Raw genomic sequence first — 21,033 nt, 5'->3', positions numbered from 1 at the left:
CCATCCAACCAGCCAATCAACTCCCCACAGACACAATCAAGCCCCGCCCACATGTGTTCTTGTTCCTGAAGCGTTTCGCTCGATAGACGACACAATGGAGAAGATGAGCGTTTCATACCGACTTTAACAAGTCCTAACAGTTTATGTAGCTATAATTTGAATTTATTTATAAAATGAGAAAAATGTAGTTTTCTTTTCATGCAAAAAGTATTTTCCTTAAAAATAAATAAAGCATATTGTTCTTAATAATTGTTCTAAATAAAAATGCACTATTTCCATCACACATCTGATGGACCGTCAAATATTGAAGCCAGATGTGTCAAACTTCCTCCCACTCCGTGCATTCCCATTCCCAGCATCTGTGTGTGTGTGTGTGTGTGTGTGTGTGTGTGTGTGTGTGTGAGATGATCTCACTAAAGCTGTGTTTACATTCACATGCTTCACAGAAATGCATTGATTGGGTTCCCATTAAGTAATGAAACGCTTTTTAGGTCCTTTTTGTAAACTTTCTTCTTGGTTATTCAAACGTTTTTTGATTTTTATTATCAACATGTTATTATAGGTTTCAGCTGAGCCAGAAACATATATCACAGATTCAACTAACTATATTCACACAGATTCAACCGTTATTCTTCCAACATTATGAGATCGTTACCCTTATCTTCCGAAAGAAGTAGTCGGCCCAATGTTTAAAAAGTGTTAAAAAAGTTTCAGAAATACATTCATGAACATGCATGTGTAAACAAAGAGTTGAGAACATTATTAAACACCAGATATCTGTTGTTTGACTGTAACTGGAGGAATGTGTTTGTTTATTATTTTGATCCCCATTAGCTGCTACATTAAGCTGCAGCTATTCTTCCTGGGGTCACAACATTTTTCAACAAAAACTTAACATCAAATACAGAAGTGCACACAACATCATAAATCATCAAAGTCACACACATGTGTGTGTTCATAACTTTAGCACGTTCCCTGTTCGCCGGGTCTCTCAGGAATAGTTTCGGCCGTTTTTATACACTCCTCTAAAGGGAACGCTGTTTCTGCAGCGTTGTTTCTGCACGCTGTTTCAGATCTGCGTGCCGAGGCTTTTCTAGAGAACTAATGTCTCAGTTTTGGGCTTTGGCTTTTGTTGGCTCTCCAGTTCTTCGTCATCGGGAACACAACGAGACAGGACAGATCCTGTAACCAGAGACATGCGAGATCCGCTCCACTCGCCGGCCAAACGAGGAACAAATGTTTCCTGTCAGACGCTCTTGGCCCTCGTCCTCCACATGACCATTTCCAACACAAAACCTCCCAGAATGCTTTGCTGCTGGACAAAGGCAGCTTCCGTTCACAAGGTATCGGGTGGCGTGTGTGTGTGTGTTATCACTCGGGTTCATCTCGCTCTCGAGTCTCTTCTGCTCAAGACTGCATTTATTTGATCAAAAATAATACAGTAATACAGTGTAATATTCCTCCAGTGTAGATCAGCTGTTCTCCATGTGAATATACAGTAAAGTGTCATTTATTCCTGAATTTATCATCATTACTCCAGTCTTCAGAGTCACATGACCCTTCACAAATCACTCTAATATGAGGATCTGATGATCAACACACAGTTATGATTATTACCAGTGTTGAAAACAGCTATACATTTCACTTTTTCAGAAAAAAGAAAAGAACAGCATTAATTTGAAAAATAATCTTTGGTAGAATAAAATAATTTTAAAATATAGCCTATAAAACAATACATTACATAATATTGAATGTTAAATAATGACGTACATTTTCAATCCCTCCCCAACCAACCCAGAACAAACTGCCTTAGATGATGTTAATGAACAGTAATGGTATAATATCTATAGCAATAATAATAATAATGACTCAGCAAAATTCAAATAAAAAAACTGCAATACTTAAATAATGACAGTGTTAATGTAAAAAAATAAAGGGTAGAGATCATTTTCATTTGGCTGAAGCTTGATTCGTTGATGGTCTCGGTGGAGAGATGATGCGACACATGATCACGGTCTCTCCCGCTCGACTGCTCCATTAAACACTGTAAATAATGAAAGCGAGGGTGAAACCACAGAAGCAGGGCCTCATGGGATGCGGATGACATCATCAGTGCGAGTGAAAGGCGAGACTGAAGCTTCTGTGTTTGTGTTCCAGTCGGAGACACGATTTATCACACACACACAATAAGGGAAGGTAATGTCAGTGTGTCCACACACACCTCCGGTCATGTGACGCTTTACGCTTTAAAGTGAATGGGAGTCAATGGGATGCTAACAGCAGAAGCTCTGCTACTGTGGCGGATGTAAATATATGTAATAAAACAGAAAAGTACTTTTCAAACTGGATTCTCATTTTGCTCCAATCCAACACACACACACACACTTGCTCTCCTCCAAGTGCATTATCAGAACACCGAGAACACACTCTTCTGAATGCAACACACAGCCTTACACACACACACACACACACACACACGTCATTTCGGCTCCAATCCCATTAAATAATCATCTGGTCTTTTTATGGACCTTCAGGGACGGTTATGAAATATTAATTAATCTGCTGCTCATGAGAATGTGTGTGTGTGTGTGTGTGTGGTCATCTGACCTGCTCTCCAGGGTCAGTGATGTCACTCATTCATCAGTGAATTGAATGAGTCCTGCTAACATGAGCCGGTGTGTGTCGGGGTCAGGCGAGGTCAGAGGTCACTTTTTAATTACTGTTTTGTTGTCGTTGGAAAACACACATTTATACAAATGACACTGCTTTTCTTTTGATTCAGTTCATAGTGTTCTGTAGCTTTATGTGTTTGCATTTGAAATATATATCTGTTTATCTCTATCTATCAACGTATCCATCTATCTATCTATCTATCCATTATTCTATCTATCTATCTATCTATCTATCCATTATTCTATCTATCTATCTATCTATCTATCTATCTATCTATCTATCTATCTATCTATATAATCTTAATCAATCTATCTATATGTCTATCTATCTATGTATCCATCTATCTCTCCATTTTTTTTATTTTATCCATCCTTTTATGTATGTGTCTTCCATGCATCTATCAATCTATTATTCTATCCATCCATCCATTACTCCATCTACCCCTTTATCAGTATTCGATGTATCTGTCTATGCAGCTTTATTAATATTAATATATAAGATGTTCTGTCACAAACCACTGAAAATAATTTATGAAACAAAACATCAAAATAGTTAAATGTTCATAGGCATAAAACATGTTACTCTCCACAAGAGACGTCCTTCTGTGCTACTCTACACCCACACTAATACACCACGACACTAAGCGCTATAATCCTCATTACCAAAATGAGACGCACAAATTAAATGATGAACTCTGCTCGTATGAAGTGAATTCACGTCTAAATCTTTAATTATGCCCACAGGTGAAACACTGGAAGATCTCAGAATGGCAGGAGCGCCCCCTGCTGGCCACGGCTCATCGAAACACTGGAGGATCTCAGTTTGAACAGCAGGAGCGCCCCCTGCAGGCCACAGCTCATCTGAGCTGGTACAACTATTGTATACAGAACAAAACCATCACCATCTAAGACCTCTCGATACTTGGGTAACTTTTCAAAACTCAGTTCTCATTTTTGATGATATGTCACTCATTTTTTAGTTTATTTTAATATGGCATTACTGTATAATTGTAGCAGATTGTGGTTATTTGCAGTTAACGATTTTGAAAAATATAAATTTGCAAATTGGTCTGTAGGTACACGGGTTTGGTTGTTTTAGAGAAAATCATTTATGCAATTTAAAAGTAGTAATTAATCAGTAAATGCATTTTTTGCCAAAGCAATGGAAAATGATCCACAGTTTAGTTCACATGGACGTGCTGGAATCTGAGCAAGGGTTTTTTTAAAAAAAAAAAAAAAAAAAAGTGACTCAATTGAGAAAGTTCTTCAAAGATTGTTTAAAAGAATCTTTATGGGTTAATCTCAGAAGTTCAACTTACTATATTTAGGGATACAAATAGTTAATCTTCAAACTGCTTTCGCAAAAGCGATGAGTGTGCATTTGCACTGCAGAAATCGGAGGGTTTATTTGATAGTTGCACAAATGTAAACCACTGCAATAAAAGCGACCTTATGTTTTTAAATCTTTAATGGCAATGAAACATCTTTATAAATTATATTTTCTAGATTTAACAGTACTAAAAAATAAAATGTAAGTGCAACAAGTTTGGTATCAAACATGAATCCTTTATTTTTTTTTTTAAATCACCACATGATTATCCAAAGAAAGACTGACAATTTTATTTCTCAGGCATATTGGAGGACGTTTCTGCAGAACATGAATGAACAGAAGTCTCCCTCTAGCGACCAATGCACGTACTCAAGATTTATTACACAGACAATTAAAACATACATTAGAAAGATAAGTAAATCTAAATACCTAAAAAGTTAACACTATATACAAAGTCTTAAATATCATCACAGTTCAGTGAAGTAAAGTAAATGAACAAGCCCTCATCTGAACGAATCACCTGTTATTATAAGCCTCACAGTGTCCAAACATCTCCTGAGAGGCGTAGGTCATATACAGAAACCCATCTTCATCTTTATGGTCCTTGTAGAGCTGAGCCATGGTCAGAGACATGCTGGCGATGCCGGAGTTGTTGATCAGCAGGTAAAACGCTTGATTGGGCATCAGGGTCATTCGATTCCTGAGAAAAATCACATCGGACGTGAGGAAAAGCCAGTCTATGGGAAAAACCCACACCGTGTGAAAGTGCTTAAATCCAGCCAGGTGACGATCAGCTGACACCTCGAGCGCTTCACTGCCATGGAATAATAATATCCATCTACTATTATAGCACATTACTTAATCAACTTTTAGCTACTTTTTTTTTTTTTACATATACAGCCAAAAAGCTAAAGCTGCGTTGAAATTATATATATATATATATATATATATATATATATATATATATATATATATATATATATATATTCGCGCTATTTGAAACGATATTCACGCGCCTATGTGACCGTTATTTTCTGAGGTAATTTTAAACACAATCCGCGCCAACCGTCAGACTCAGACATTAGTGGCATCATAAGAAGTGCCACACACAAATTAACGTGAATCGAATTTCTAATAACTATAGACATAATCATAAGTTTGTTTTTTTTGCATTTCAGTAAAGATGAAAGCTGTGAAGCGTTTCCCTCACCTGATGATGGTGACAAACTGTGTCATAGTGAGTTCTTGCGGCACGAGGAACTTTGTCTTATCCAGAGGCGGTAAGTACTTCTCTCTTTGATATCGCTCAATAATCACCTGAAATAAAACATTATTTAAAGCAAAAAGCCAGTAATAAAAAACTAGCTGTACACACACACAGAACTGGGCGTTTCCTACCGGGATTTTGGTCGGAAATTTAGTTCTGATTCCAGCCACCTCGTGTTTCCTCGTAGCTGGTTGGTAATCAACATAAAAAAACACAAAGACAACATTTGATTTTGACAGTATGTCAACATTTCGTCTAGTGCGTGTGTGATATAAAGACACATACCTAAACTCTTCCTCTGTTTGAAAGGTTTGGGGTGTTGAGCGGTTTCAAATGGAGGCATGTTGTATTGCTCCACTGACCTGTGGATGCGCGTATTAATTACTGGCGAAGCGCACTACCACTAATTAAATAGTGCGCCGGCTGTGACGTCACGGGCACGCTCGCTGCCGCTTTACCACTTTCAATCCATTATTATATCAAGAGTTTAAAATAATAATAAAAAATACAATCTGTTTTTGTTTCCAGTTGTTGAGTTGTTTTAGTATGCATATTTTTGTCTACACACTAATAAGGATGCAGATACACATTCCTAAAGTGTTGCAGGTAAATTGAGGGTCTGAATGGATCTTTGTGTTGTTCATGGGTTTGACCTTCTCAGGGTGTGTGTAAAACAGAGGTTAGTATTGTAGTGTTGTATAACAGTTTGTGCATGACATGATCACTTAAACAAATGAATCCATTGTGAAAACATGACACCAGCATTTGGTTGACTCTCGATTATGTATTGTTAATAACATGCATTTTATATTACATGCCTTCCTTCATTTAACTATTGTGCAGGTGTTCATTTGAATATAGCTTATTTTATTCGTTGTAAAATTTTGTTTAAAATATCAAAATCTGTATTTTCATTAGTCTTTTCATTAGTATTTTCCTTCTGTGCTTAGAAAATTGCTAACCGCTATCAATAAACAAAATACTCAGAAACTAGCAATGAGAACGTTTGGCGGAAAAAAGAATAACATGATCCGAACTACATGTCCCAGCATGCTCAGTGCACTGGTCTCTGATTGGCTACTCACAGTGCAAACGGTTTGTTCTCTCCAATCAGTGTGTTTCGTGCTCGCAGCGATCTGTTGACCTGCTTGTGGGCGTGAAATGAGCGGAAACCAGCGGTGAGAATTGCGAGTCATTTGAACGAATCGGTTCGTTCGAACGTTTTGTTCTTTATAGGCATATTCAGACATGCGCGCATTTATCATAGACTTTGTTGTTTGATGCATATTTGGTTAAATGTTTGCATACATGTAGTGTATTCATGGTATTTAGTGGAGTCATTTAATCCCCAATTGTGTTTTTGTTAGCCTACATTTCCTACATGCTCAAAAATATATGTTGTGTTTATTTTCACATTGTAAAATGTTTTTTAATTGTTATATTAATATCATAGAAGTAGCCTTTACATAAACTGCAGGTAAAATTCAGATAATTGCCAAGGCAACATTTCTCATATAGTAGGCTGTACCTCAGAATATACTAACATACATAAATCAGTTTCAATTAAAATAAAATGTGATAAAAAGTATATAAGTTATTTAATTAAAAATATGAAATAACTCAATTTATTTATATAGCACCTTTTCAAAACAAATCAATGCAGTTTAAAGTCCTTTACAGGCAAGAACAAGCGAAATACACAACAAATAAACAATAAATAATCAAGCACTAAATCATGAGATTTGAATGTTCAGTATTATAAGACATTACAAGAAAGCCAGGGTAAAATGTTTTTAATTACATTTACTAAAATAATCAATCAAAACTAACTTTATCTGGACAATAACTTTATTTTAGATCTGCTGTAAATCCCAAACACTCTCAATCTGTTACTGTAATCTCCTGTTATCACTGTAAAGCTGCTGTGAAACTCTATTGTTAAAGCGCTGTAAATTAAGGGGCTTCACTTGACTTAAAATATACGCTTATACATCTATTCAAATTCAAGCTAAAAATGGAAGTGATTTACAGGAAAGAACAAGCAATAAAAGTTCTAGATTCATGAGATTTGAATGAAGGGGTACAAATGTTTTAATGTACATTTAAACGAGATGTCACTAAAAATACATAAATTCGAATTCAAGCTAAACATTGAAACGTTAATATCCATGTTCTTAGTAAGCTGCTATTTCTTCATCCTACTTTGCTGTTCGGTTCTAGGGTTCAGCGAATCGGTTCAAACGAACGATTCATTCGCGAATCGAATACAACTAGCGGAAACGTCATGAAGTGACAGCAGCAGCTCGCGGTGAGTGAGCCCGTTTCCCTTCGAGCTCCGAGGCGGATATTTCAGCGAGCGATCGGACGAAATCTAGTGTCCGTGTGGTCGATCAGACCTCCGATTCCCGGCCTGGCCATGGACGAGCAGGCGGGCCCCGGTGTGTTCTTCAACAACAACAACAACTCGGTCCTCCCCGGAGCGAAAGCGCCTCAGCCGGGCGACGGCGGGGACACGGCCCGCGCTCAGTACAGTATTCCGGGGATCTTACACTTTCTCCAGCACGAGTGGGCCCGTTTCGAGGTGGAACGAGCCCAATGGGAAGTGGAACGGGCCGAACTGCAGGTAACGCGCCTTTTGCGACCGTTATTATTTTCTGAGGTGTTTTGAACGCTCTCCGCCAAAAGTCTCAATCAGACATTTGTGGGCTTGTTTTTCTCTCGCGCTCGCTGACGTTAGACACGCACGCGCGCGCGCGCACACTCACACACACTCAACCCTGCACACATTCAACGCAGCAGCACAAAAACTTGAGTTTCTCTCCTAGATCCATTTTATGATATTCAGAATCAAAAGCCGCCTTTACTGCGAAACGAACAGAGAACAACATTGTATCTCTTAATGTTTGCTATGGAATATGGCCAGGACATGTGCCCGACAGGAATTCTGCACATTTCTTGTTACATTCCTGCCTTCCACTGAGATATTTTAAACAACCTTCATGTAGAGTCGTTCTAAATGTAGCTTTTCATCCTAAAATTAAGTTAAATGTTGCATAAATGAGCCTGTTTGTAGCACCATTGAGCACTGAGATATTTTTGAATTATAGCATCATATGTATGACATTTTATATATATATATATATATATATATATATATATGTGTGTGATTCTGTGTGTGTGTGTGTGTGTGTGTGTATATATATATATATATATATATATATATATATATATATGCTTGTATGTATTTATTTATATTTATATATTTGTGCGGGTGTATAAACATAATTTACAGGATTTAGCCTAACACCAAAACAATGAACCATCATAAAGAGAATTACAAATCTTTAATGAAAGCATTCAAGAACATTAACTGTCTTGAAAGTAATGTCACATTACAGGAATCTTCATGGGCCTAAAATCAAGCGTCTGGCGTGTGACATGTTGATGTTCTGTGAGTTTGTTCCTGTGATTTCTTGTCATGACATCACAGTAGGAGTGCAGTTACATCATCAGTCTGTCACCATCCGCCTGCATCATCTGCATAACTGAGTGATGCTTTGAGACAATGTATCATCTCAACTACAAGGAAGTCCTTAAACGCGAAACAAATCCTTTGTCTGGCTGTGACTATATAGTGTGGACTGTCTGGCTGTGTCACTGTAAAAAAATATTGTTGGTTTAACTTAAAAAAGTAAGTAACCTGGTTGCCTTAAAATTTTAAGTTCATTGAACTGGAAAAAGTGAGTTAATACAATGAAGGAGATTAATTTAACCATCATAAACTCTAAATTATATGTTATCTGAACTAAATAAATTATTTAAGTTGATTTGACAAAAGAAAAAATGTTGTGATTACTACACTGTACATTTTTTTTGTTGGTTTAACTTAAAAAAGTAAGTAACCTGGGTTGCCTTAAAATGTTAAGTTGATTGAACTGGAAAAAGTGAGTTAATACAATGAAGGAGATTAATTTAACCATCAGAAACTCAAAACAATAAGTTATCTCAACTAAATAAATTATTATAAAGTTGATTTGACAAAAGAAAATATGTTGTGATAACAAATCTTGAAAATATTTTTTACAGTGTATAGTGTGGACTGTCTGGCTGTGTCTATATAGTGTGGACTCTCTGGCTGTGTCTATATAGTGAGGACTCTCTGGCTGTGTCTATATAGTGAGGACTGTCTGGCTGTGTCTATATAGTGTGGACTGTCTGGCTGTGTCTATATAGTGTGGACTCTCTGGCTGTGTCTATATAGTGAGGACTGTCTGGCTGTGTCTATATAGTGTGGACTGTCTGGCTGTGTCTATATAGTGAGGACTGTCTGGCTGTGTCTATATAGTGAGGACTGTCTGGCTGTGTCTATATAGTGTGGACTCTCTGGCTGTGTCTATATAGTGAGGACTGTCTGGCTGTGTCTATATAGTGTGGACTCTCTGGCTGTGTCTATATAGTGTGGACTCTCTGGCTGTGTCTATATAGTGAGGACTCTCTGGCTGTGTCTATATAGTGAGGACTGTCTGGCTGTGTCTATATAGTGAGGACTGTCTGGCTGTGTCTATATAGTGTGGACTCTCTGGCTGTGTCTATATAGTGAGGACTCTCTGGCTGTGTCTATATAGTGAGGACCGTCTGGCTGTGTCTATATAGTGTGGACTGTCTGGCTGTGTCTATATAGTGTGGACTCTCTGGCTGTGTCTATATAGTGTGGACTCTCTGGCTGTGTCTATATAGTGAGGACTCTCTGGCTGTGTCTATATAGTGAGGACTGTCTGGCTGTGTCTATATAGTGAGGACTGTCTGGCTGTGTCTATATAGTGTGGACTCTCTGGCTGTGTCTATATAGTGAGGACTCTCTGGCTGTGTCTATATAGTGAGGACTGTCTGGCTGTGTCTATATAGTGTGGACTGTCTGACTGTGTCTATATAGTGTGGACTGTCTGGCTGATTTTCTGTTCGATGTTGTTCTTCAACACCTGTAAGCCCTTGACAGACACACACACACACACATATACAAACACACACTTCTCTGTGATTGAGATGAGATATTTACACCTAAAGGGCAGCGATTGATTAATGAATGCTTCGGGAATGTCTTTGGCATTTATGGGTCGTTTCCCCGGACGTCCGAACAGTCGCTCCATGCTTTATTATGCATGTTGAATGAAGGACAAACCAGAAAGTGTGAGTGGAAACACTTACTGGGATTTCAGTCGTCAGATCAGTTCTGGATATATGAGAGTATGGGTGATTTTGTTTTTTTGATACCGTAAAATTATAGAACAAAGGTACAAGTGACCATTGAATGAGTTTTCCAGGTATTTAAATGCATCAATCTGATGTTGTTTTTTGTTAGGCCTGTTTGCATTCACTTAAAACAAGTTAAGATATAACTAGCTGTTAATACCTCACCATAGAGCTGCACTATAATGATTTATATAATAATCACCATGGTTTTTCTCAAAAATTCTAATTACGATTATTAATCATTCTTTTTACATTTCACTAAATTTAGAAAAAATTAACTCGAGGTTTATTATTTTACCTTATAGCGTACCTTAAAGCATCTCTCAAAAGCTAAAACACTGAAATTCCTAACATTATTTACAATAATTCCAAATTGTATTCATGCATTTTAATATAACCAACAAAAATTACTTTGTGGTTGCTGAATAAACGCAACCTCTGAGCTACAATACAAACGCAAACGCTATATAACCGAGATTCATGCTTGGATGTGTATTGCAAATAGCGCTGACGATTTTGCTTAAATAAACAAGAGAAGCAGAAAACAGGAATAAAGGGGTCATAAACTGCAAAATCAAATTTTCTTGTATTATAAAAATATTCTGTGTCTTTCAAACTCAAAACTTCCACATTAAGTCCAATAACAGATTTTATTGCATTTCTCGTTTTGGATTTTGTCACATTATGACATAGCGTAACGAAAGAAGGTCGACGCCCACTTGCACATCTTCGCCTCTCTAGCCCCGCCCACGTTGAGGAAAACCACGTTGCAATTCCTTCCTTCTGATCCTAACATTATGAAAGCGTGGATCAAGTTTATTTTAAACAAAACTCCAGATTGTGTCAGTAAGACACTCTTCATTTGCACGCTTCAGTTTACTGCCGATTTGGTTTTAATCCAGACGCTGTTTGACGCAGGGAGTCTGAAAATTAAAGTTATTGAATCCGAGAGTGTTTTTACCATGTGTTACCATTGCTTTATCTGACACAGATCGTTTGATATTGATCACTTTACTCTAAAATGATGAATATAAACGACAGTGCGACAAACAATGGTATATTATTCATTCATAATTTGTTTACACGAAAGTTTTGTAACTTCATGTAAACTTTATTTGCAACAACCAAGGATTTGTTTTGTAATGTGTGTGACTGTTTTAACTATGTGCACCTGTCCGTTTAAACACCTCGAAAATACAGAAGAGTAAATCCATGTCAAAAACCATTCCATTCATGTAATAATAGCAGGGATATTAAAAATAATTTTGATATGCAAAACCAAACCAATTAGCCAATCAGAGCAGTGGGCGTTTGACTGTGACTCGCCTTTCAAAACACCGTCTAAAAGAGAAGCTCAAAAACGGCTTTCTACTCTCAGATTATAATGTTTTTACGAGACAGCACTGTTGACCAGAACACATGAACAGTTTCTGTCAGAACGGTGTCGTGTAAGTTAATAACTAATGATCTTTGCAGCGGAAGTGAATCAATCATGACATCAGTATTGTTAAAGGGCTGATAAAGGGGGCTTGACATTTGTCCGTCATATTTGATATTGTGGACATGTACATTTCTATTTCAGTGTGCGATTGGAACCAAAGCTAGATGTGTGTAGATGAGGAGATCCTGACTGATGTTGGCTCTTTCGTAACCAGCATGCCTTTCATCGCTGTGTGTGTGTGTGTGTGTGGGCGACGCGTGTAGGAGAGGTTTCATATGTTGAAATCGCCCTCCAGCACCTCGACAATCATTTGAAAGGAATATAATTCTCCGTGTTAGCATGTAGGCTCTGCTAGCTGGAGCCAGCGCCGCGGCGCAGGAGTGGAGAGGCCAGGGCACTGCGGCGAGTGTGTGTAGGCAGCGCTGCTGGGAGTGTGTGTGTGTGTGAGGCTGGGGAACAGGACAGACGAGCTGATGTTCGTGACTCACGCTGCTGATGATGCTCTCGCTTGAGTCGTGTCCTCGCCCGGGAAACGGAGATGCTAGCATGACCAGCGAGGTTCACTCACACGCTAACAGAGACGGCTCAGGATCCTCAAGTAGAGTCCTCTACTGTGTTCTTGTTAGTGCAAATATCCATATCACACTATTTTTCAAAATTATACCGGTTTCACGGTCTATGACGGTATTTTTTACATAATGTGTGTACTGTGTATAATTATTTTGTATATAAATACACAGACATGCATGACATATTTAAGAAATATTTGCATGTACTATACATAATTTACATTAAATGTAAATATAATTATTTTATATATAAATATCTAATTTTTCTGAAATATATTTCTATATGTTTTGTGTATATATGATGAGAAACGTGTCTTGAGCCGAGACTCTTGCAGTCCATAGTTTGTTTACACTCCGATTGAGTCAGAGTTACAGTAGCTGAACTTTTCCCTTTTGTCTTCTCTGATGTCGGCGTGACGCAAGCCTTCGTCACATGATGATGACGTGTTGTTGTTTGTGATTATGAAGGCCACAACATCTGAACCCAGATCTCTCAGAGAGAACAGAAATGCTCAGGAACTCTGTGTGTGAGAGAGAGTGTGTGTGTGTGTGTGTGTGTGTTTTGACTGGGAATGCCAGTGATGTCAGGCCAGCATGTGACTCCGTCCACGTCTCGCATCACTCGCGCTCATTGGTCGTAGGTTTGTGTTTGGTCTCGTCTGGACGTCCATTTCTCACAGACACACTCGTTACACATTTTCCTACACTTTGCATTTACATTCCCCCTGTTTTCCCTGTGCTCTGGCCTCCGCTCTCGAGACTTCTGTTCCCGCCGCTCTGGCCGAAGTGTTTACATGAACTTGTGCTAACAACTTAATATATTACAATTTAAAATTTGGAGACAAAGAGCATATGTTTTTTTTTTTCCTTTTCTAAATAATATAAATATAATGAGAAATATAAACAGCGGCACAGCGGTTCATACACTCTTCATCTCCAAATGATGACCAGAAACAGATATTAAATCTGCTGTTTAAGACACATAAAGCATCAGTGTAGGAGAAAAGTTATGCATCGGGAAACTCGTGCAGTGTGCGCATGTCAAACAAACCTATCCCGATCATAAGCGAGTGACATAAACACACACACACACTCGATCACATGTTCAGCGCTCATGCAAACACTACACTCAGATCCATCAGTCGGCTTGATCGAAACCTCGTTGGGGTCGATTGAGTGTTTTACAGGAAGGCTTTCAGTGTGATTGAGCGTCAGCGCGATTACTAGCGCGTTATTTGGTTGCATGTAAACGCAGCCCTGTGTCAGTCACAGAAGTGAATAATTGATCCAGGCCCGGGTTTCCCTCTGGTTTGTGTCTGCCTGTGCGCGTCGGAGTGTGTGAATGCGTGGCCATCTGTCAGTGTGTGTGTGTGTGTGTGATCTGAGACCTGCTAATGAACACTTGGATTCTGCGCTCTCAGGTTTCCTCGCGTCCGCCGTGTGTGTGTGTGTGTGTGTGTGACGTTTGGCTTCTCTTTGGGTTTGACATAAGCTCTTTGACTCATGAACTGAATCAATCACTAATGCACTTATTTCCTATTAAACAGCTCAAGGAAAGTACTAATCTTCGGCTAATTCCTGACATTCATGCACTTTGATTTCCAGCTAATAACCAATTAGCCTAACTCTCAGCTGGAAATGCTTGAGACCCCGTGACTGTTTTCTTTTTCCTCCTTAGAAAAGCAGTCGTTTGGAAAAGTGTGTGTTCTGTAAGGAACCAGTACAGCAGCTTTAGGCCCCAACATGCTCTAGTAACGCCACCCTTGTGTGTGTGTGTGTGTGTGTGTGTGTGTGGCCCGTAAAGGCAAGTCTGCCCTTGTAAGGGAAGGTATGCACACCTGCCTGTTGTGTCAGGTGAACGCCCCGCATCTTCCCCGACAGGTCACGGTCAGATGAGGAACAGGAGCGTTGATCAGGGCGCATGTTCACAAGTTACCATCTCACGCTAGTTAAAGCATCCTTTCAGAAGACGTGAAATAACTCTGATGTCCCAGAGTGTGTGTGTGTGTGTGTGTGTGTAGTTTCAGCTCAAATACCCCACAGATATTTATATAACATGTTAAAATTGTCACTTTTTGAGGGTGAGCAACAACACGCCGTTTTTGTGTGTGTCCCTTTAAATGAAAATGAGCTGCTGCTCCCGGCACAGGGGGCGGAGCTTCGAGAGCTAGTGTGTCCTGAACGTTTCCAAAGCGTTTATCCTTTAATGTTGAAAGCGGAGTCAAAGATGAGCGACTCTAGAAGTGCCGACATGTAGAAGCAACAGGACATTTCTGATTTTATGCAGCTTGAATTCGTATTGTAAAATAATGTGTATAAATACTAAGGCTAACACTAATTTCTTGATTGATTCTTAAATCCAAGAATTGATCTTTTGTCTGTGCTGTTTGCAGTTTATGAATGGACAGTTTGTAGCACCTCCCATCCAATAAACATCAATAATCTTGTGCTTTGCTGCTTCTGCTCGACTAATCTCAGAATCACAGATTCGTTTGCGTGTATTCTGTACAATACTCAGTTAGATCAGACAGAAACTACTGTTAACTAGTGGAATCTTAATATAAAGTGTTTCCAAATGGCAGTTTGAGACATGAAACGTGAATTAAGCATGTTCGTTAGATGAATGTGATTGTAAACATCGGTGCATAAGTTATTTTTTTAATCCAATGGAGAAACTGGTCAGATTCCAGTCTGAGCCATCAGTGTCTGATCATGAGCTGGGATAGCTGGAGGCAGTGTGTGTGTGTGTGTGTGTGTCCCATGTGACATCATTTCCGTTATATTGATTCATAGAGTGTGAACTCCTGTAATCTCTTCCCAGCTTCGCCTCTCGAGGAAACCAGCACTCATCTCCATATCAGAGCATTCTGTTAGCATTAAAATAGCTCATGCTTTATCTCAGGGAGTGTGTGTGTGTGTGTGTGTGTGTGTGTGTGGGCAGGGCACTGCTAAACCACAGCGCTGCCGGTGTTGAATGGCAAAACGATGGTTCAGGCGTTGGTGAAGCGTTTAGTTGCTGTGTGTGTGTTCGCCGTGTTCACAGGAAGAACGACACGGTGTTAATCCTCCCACTCGTTCCTGACGCACAACACACACACCGGCCCTCGGGAGCACCAACACACACCGGCCCCCGAGATTACTATTGAATCCAGCGCATCATCAGCGCTCGGATCCGCTTCTCTTGGCTGTTTAAGAAGGGGGAGGAGCCATTCAACATGTGATGTAAATACATGTAAATGAGGAAGAACCAAGCGTGCCGCACAAGCCCTCAAAAGTGAAGCCAAAACGTCTCGATCGCCCCCCTGTGGCCGGTCCTAGTATAGCTCATAACCCCCGCCTCCCCATGATATTCAACGGGACGCGAGACCAACTAAACAATTCAATTACACTTCACATTTTTCCAAAGATAGTTTCCGTCATTTACTGTAGTTTCTATCACGTTGATGTAATTTCAAGTGTTCGTTTTTAAAATAAGTTTGTTTTTAGTTAGTTATGTGATGATAAAAACAGTGCATCATGATTGACAGGTGCTCTGTGCGAGGTAGTCACTGAAGCACCAGCTGACTTTTTTTTAATAATGTTGATTATGTGGTTAGTAGTTGTATTTACCTTATTTTAACGAGGTTCTGCAATCGGCGGACATCATTGGAGAAGAACGAAGCTGACAGAGGACACTTAATGAAAGTGCGGGGCGTGTGCTTGCGTTTGATTCAGCGCGAATGAGGGCGCGGCCTTGATTTCGCGGCTTTACTTCCTGTGCATGACTGGTCCCGAAACACACAAGTGCGCAGACTCGAGTTCAAGATGTCAGCGGCATATCGAGACCCTGGCGGCTTCGGTTCACTCTGATGGAAAAGAGCGAAGGGGCGTCGTCCATCTTTTTTTACAGTCAGCCGTCAGATCAACCTTCGGTCTCTTCAGGAGTGATCATGACATCAGCAACAGTACAGTTTCATTGGGAATAAATTAATGACTAAATTAGTTACTGAACAGCAGAAATGAAGCATCACTGAACTGACGGGCGCTGGACTGAGACACACACACTCCTGTAGAGCGGAAACACTCAGTGCTGTAGAAATAAAGCTGACTTGACTGAAGTGTGAGTGTGTCGGCCGTCGGCGGGCTCCAGCTCACGTTATTTCTTCTTACCCCATTGGCAGATAATTTTGCTTACTTAAATCTCACTTAATTTAGATTTATTTCCCTAGTAAACAAGACATAATATCTCAAGGCATTTTACTCCGCTAGTAAATCTTGATCTAGGATTGTTTAGATATGTGGACTGGAAGCAGTGCAGTGTCTCGGGTCCCGTGGGTCCTGCTGTTGGACAGGCATGTCGAGAGACGCCTCTGGGGGAGCGAGTGGGCCGTCCTGACGTCACTGAACTATTCCTGAATCTCTCTCTCTCTCTCTCTCCCTCGTGAGCGAGGTTAGCTGTGTGGAGCTAAAGGCTACGAGACGAGTCAAACCTCCTCTGAGCAGAATCCCGGAGAGCCTGGAGATGATCGAGGTCGTTAAACACACTTGAAGGAAATGCAAATGCGTTTTAACGGGTCACTCCATGATTAGCACACACCAGGAGCTCTCCCATCACTCCCCACGGCTCTCCATGACCCAGTTCTGCTTCCGATTGGCCGTTCTTGTGACACTCGTCAAACACATCACAAACACTAACGTTTCCATAAGCCCCGCCCCCCCAACACGGTTTATAGATGATCATGACAGAATATGCTAATCAATGACTAGAAGATGTTTCAGCTGCATAAACTCATCAAATGTCCTGTTGCTTCTACATGACGGCACTTCTAGAGTCGCTCATCTTTCAACATTAAAGGATAAACGCTGATGGATAGTCTCAGCTCTTGAGCACTGACATGTTTTCCACATCTTCATCCACATATCTGTGTTACGCAAGACACGGCCACTGGCTCTGTTTCGGCCTTGGTTCCCAGCGTTGTGTGTGTTTGAGCTCACATGATCCCACAACCCCTGTGTGTGTGTTTACATGGACCGAGTTCATGCCTCGTCATTTATTACCCATACTGAGGTGTTCGTTTATGAAATGCGCTGCTCGCTTGGTTTTGCTGTCAGCGTCAGCTTCTCAGGTGCAGCCGAATCAGTGCAGTACTGACATCCTCACGCCTGACGCATCATCGGCGAGATGCGGACTCTGTGTTCATAATGTTAGTCTGATTGTGTATCTCAGTGTCTGTGATGACCAGATCATTCTCTTCCTGCATTATGAGTAACTCACTAAAGATGGCATTCAGAGACGGGGAAGAATTCCAGACATTCCAGGAAAGCACACAGTAACCGAAGGAAAGGGTCAGCTGATGCGTTCGGTCACACGGGGAGAAACTCAGCGTTTGGTTTATCGCCAAATCTGTCTATTTCACACTGCACATGTACAATTATAACCTACAAATGATCAGATTTAAGGCAATAAAAAGTCTTACAGGGTATAGCAAGTGTTGATGAGATTTAATTTAAGCTTTTATTTACATATGAATTAAATCTGTTCATATAAAGGGGTCGGTTTACATGGATGTATTTCACCATCTCTATATGAGCGAGAGCATGTCTGATCTCATCTTCAGTCCTGCTGTAGTTCTGGCTTGTTTATAATCAACTGTCCGTCACAGAAGGGAAAGACTAAGAACATCATTTAAAGTCCATCATTTTATCCCTTAAAACTCGTCTTTGATCACCAAAATGACATTTAAAAATAAAAAATAAAATCTTCATAGCTTAAAATATCTTGACTGTAACTCGACACCCTCGCCTCATTTAGTATACGTGGTTCTATGAATATGTAAATGAGCCCCGCCTCCACTATGAGCCACACGATCCACATGGTGTGTGTCTTAAAGCATATTAAAAACACTATAGACACATGTACAATATTACAAGCTGGATTTTCACCACATGAGGACTTAAACACATTGACCAGCAAAATCCAATATCGATCAACCTCGATGGACACAAACCTAATTTTCAATACATATGTGTATATTGAATAAAACATTTAAACTTGCGGTTCCACAGTTGTGGGTTGAATGTTTGGAGACGCATGGTTTATTTTGAGATTGTGTCTTGAATTTGACATGATCTGGACCATTTCTGAGTTGTCATATGGAGTAATGTTTAAACTGTGTTTGTTGCAGGCTCAGATCGCTTTCCTGCAGGGCGAGAGGAAAGGCCAGGAGAACCTGAAGAAGGACCTGGTGCGACGGATTAAGATGCTGGAGTACGCTCTGAAACAGGAGAGGTCAGTGGAAAACACTCTATCCCGCATTATATCCCCACGCTTGGTTTGATTTTAATCATCCAAACATTACTTACGCCGTGTCTGTGCTAACATCATGTAGCCTGATTGCAGAGAGCGAGGCTCGGTACTTCCTATAATCTCTCTCTCTCTCTCTGGGCTCATGATGAGTCACACTCTGCTCAAATTATACATGTTCTCTGTCATTCAAATGCAGGGAAACCTCTGAACAGCTTCTACTGCAGCACTCGAATAGAGCTTTAAAGAGTGACGCGCGCGCCTACACCATTTCTGCTTCAATAGTTTAATTTCTCAGTCGTCATATGGCTTCATAACTCGCTGCATGTAGCGTCTCATGAACTGATACGATGAGATTTGTCATGTCATGTTCGTATGGCGCAGTCTAACGGGAGTTTGTCGTCTACTGTTACCAGGCAGCGTCTCATTAATATTGAGTTCATGTGATGTGCGTCACTGGATGAAGCTGGTTCAATCAAAACTACCTGTGGTGTCATATTAGATATGCTGTTTTTAGACATTTTAACCTTTTAAATCAAGGCAGCGAGTAACTATTATTTTTCACACTGCTTTAACACACACCAAGTTGAGTATTTCCTGCAGTGAACCAAAGACAGTCTCAAAAACACGCTTTGAAATCGCTGGTGTTTCTGACGTCACAAACCACCTTGTAACCAATCAGATCAACGTGTGTTTGCCAACCAGTGGATCTCTGAGTGAGTGAGTGAGTGGAGATATTCATCATGTGACCTGCTGCCACCTACTGGCAGTTTTAGCTTCATATTTTGAGTATCATTACCTTTTTTTTATTATATGTATTCCACCTCTGAGCTGCATTAATCTGTGTGTGTGAATACACCGAATGCCACTTCAGATGCAGCTTCTGGAAAACAATGATGGCCACAGTTGTAGCCTTAAAATTTACATGATGAAACAAAATATTTCTTTTTTAACGTCTTTTCAATGCTTTTGTCATCTAACACAATACTGTCTTTAAATTACAATTAAATCGATTAAATAATCAACACATCATGTAATTAATTAGATAATAAGTTTTCAAAATGAGTAAATATTGGTTAATGCGCACGCATGCATGTTTAACACTCGGTCTGGACAGTTTCTATGCGTTTACACGCGGAATGCAAATACTCTCGTGAAGTTAATGCACAAGATTATAACAGAAAGATGTTAATTATGCGCTGAGGAAGAACACACCTGGCCTTTTTTTAATTAATTATTAATGCCTCTGCTGAAAGCCCGTTAATTAGTTTTAGGAATGTGAGAGCTTGCTGTCTGAGGGTTACTAGAGTTCAGTCTCGTTTACCGTGGTATTCCAGCTATTCCCTCGCCTGATCCGATCCTGCAGGAAGGACTTCTCACGTTCACCAGGAATTTATAGAATCCTCCACACCCGTGTCACCGTGGCAACAGCGTGATGCCAGCGAGTGTCACCGTGGCAACAGAAGCTCGACATCATCACTATCCATTTTTAAATCAAAGCTTAAGATATATGTTGTTAAGGCCAGACACTATAGGCAATGACAGTGTTTTTCATGATTTTTGAGATTTTGTGCTTTTTGGCTTTTCATAAAGTGTGTTTTCTGACATGACATCAAAACATCCAAACTACACTTTTAACTGCATCTTTTAGAGCACTTTATCTATTTGTGTCTGTATATCTTTAAAGGCTGTTTTCCTAAAATGAGTTTTTCCTCCAACATTGAGCCAGAAATCTCCTCTTACACACACTAAAATTTACAGGTTTATTTAGTATTATTATTATTATTATTATTTATGTTGGTTTTCAATGAATTACTTAGTTTTGTGTTTGTAGTTTTATAGATTATAATCTGTTATTTGAGGATTATGATCTGTACTGCACTTTGGTCGACCTTGAGTTGTTTTGAAGTGAGCTTTATTAATAACTAATGCATGATGGGAAGCTGTGAACAAGCGTTGTGTTCCTCTCCTCCTCAGGGCGAAGTACCACAAGCTGAAGTACGGGACCGAACTCAACCAGGGCGACATGAAGCCTCCCAGCTACGACTCCGGTGAACACTCCTCTACACTCCTCCACTGACCCCAGTCCGAGACCGGATCATGTCTTTAATCATGAGCGCTCCTGTCCTGCTCAAACTGCTCTACTTACTCAGTGTTTCTGTCTTGTTTCCAGTCCAAATATCTAAAGATACTTAAATCAAGATAAGTAAAATTAAGATAT

At 39.8% G+C, this 21,033-nt stretch overlaps 2 protein-coding genes across 4 annotated transcripts in view; one reads left to right on the top strand and one right to left on the bottom strand.

Annotated features, from left to right (window-relative positions):
* Nucleotides 1-4,276: 4,276 nt before the first annotated feature.
* Nucleotides 4,277-5,690, bottom strand: map1lc3c (microtubule-associated protein 1 light chain 3 gamma). 2 transcript variants are annotated; one of them, XM_039664227.2, is made up of 4 exons: nucleotides 5,555-5,690; nucleotides 5,401-5,456; nucleotides 5,213-5,319; nucleotides 4,277-4,702 (listed from the first exon to the last, which is right to left on the bottom strand). In XM_039664227.2, exons 1-4 carry the CDS (start codon nucleotides 5,610-5,612, stop codon nucleotides 4,519-4,521), a joined length of 405 nt encoding a protein of 134 aa, XP_039520161.2. In that variant the 5' UTR covers nucleotides 5,613-5,690; the 3' UTR covers nucleotides 4,277-4,518. The 2 variants fall into 2 exon arrangements, with proteins under 2 accessions (XP_039520161.2, XP_088981511.1); XM_089125385.1 differs by having other exon boundaries at nucleotides 5,401-5,469; nucleotides 5,556-5,653.
* A 1,851-nt stretch (nucleotides 5,691-7,541) lies between these two features.
* The window catches only part of strn (striatin, calmodulin binding protein), a 30,542-nt gene continuing 17,050 nt past the window's right edge, over nucleotides 7,542-21,033 (top strand). For both annotated transcript variants that reach the window (XM_089125384.1, XM_039664229.2), the window contains exons 1-3: nucleotides 7,542-7,892; nucleotides 18,694-18,797; nucleotides 20,790-20,863. In XM_089125384.1, coding sequence (XP_088981510.1) covers nucleotides 7,686-7,892; nucleotides 18,694-18,797; nucleotides 20,790-20,863 — 385 coding nt within the window. In that variant the 5' untranslated portion in view covers nucleotides 7,542-7,685. The remainder of the gene's footprint in view (nucleotides 7,893-18,693; nucleotides 18,798-20,789; nucleotides 20,864-21,033) is intronic.

The sequence above is a fragment of the Pimephales promelas genome, chromosome 21 (genome assembly GCF_988280905.1).
Source record: "Pimephales promelas chromosome 21, fPimPro1.hap1.1, whole genome shotgun sequence".
Classification (NCBI taxonomy): domain Eukaryota; kingdom Metazoa; phylum Chordata; class Actinopteri; order Cypriniformes; family Leuciscidae; genus Pimephales; species Pimephales promelas.
This window is presented reverse-complemented; position numbering and strand designations above follow the sequence as displayed.

Bases quoted from the DNA above. Each gene is read 5' to 3' on its own strand.
- map1lc3c (XM_089125385.1), bottom strand. From the start codon at position 5,612: ATGCCTCCATTTGAAACCGCTCAACACCCCAAACCTTTCAAACAGAGG. The intron at 5,470-5,555 runs GGTATGTGTCTT...TTTTTTTATGTT, and splicing joins TCAAACAGAGGAAGAGTTTA to GATTACCAACCAGCTACGAG. The intron at 4,703-5,212 runs GTGAGGGAAACG...GATTTTTCTCAG, and splicing joins CAGTTTGTCACCATCATCAG to GAATCGAATGACCCTGATGC.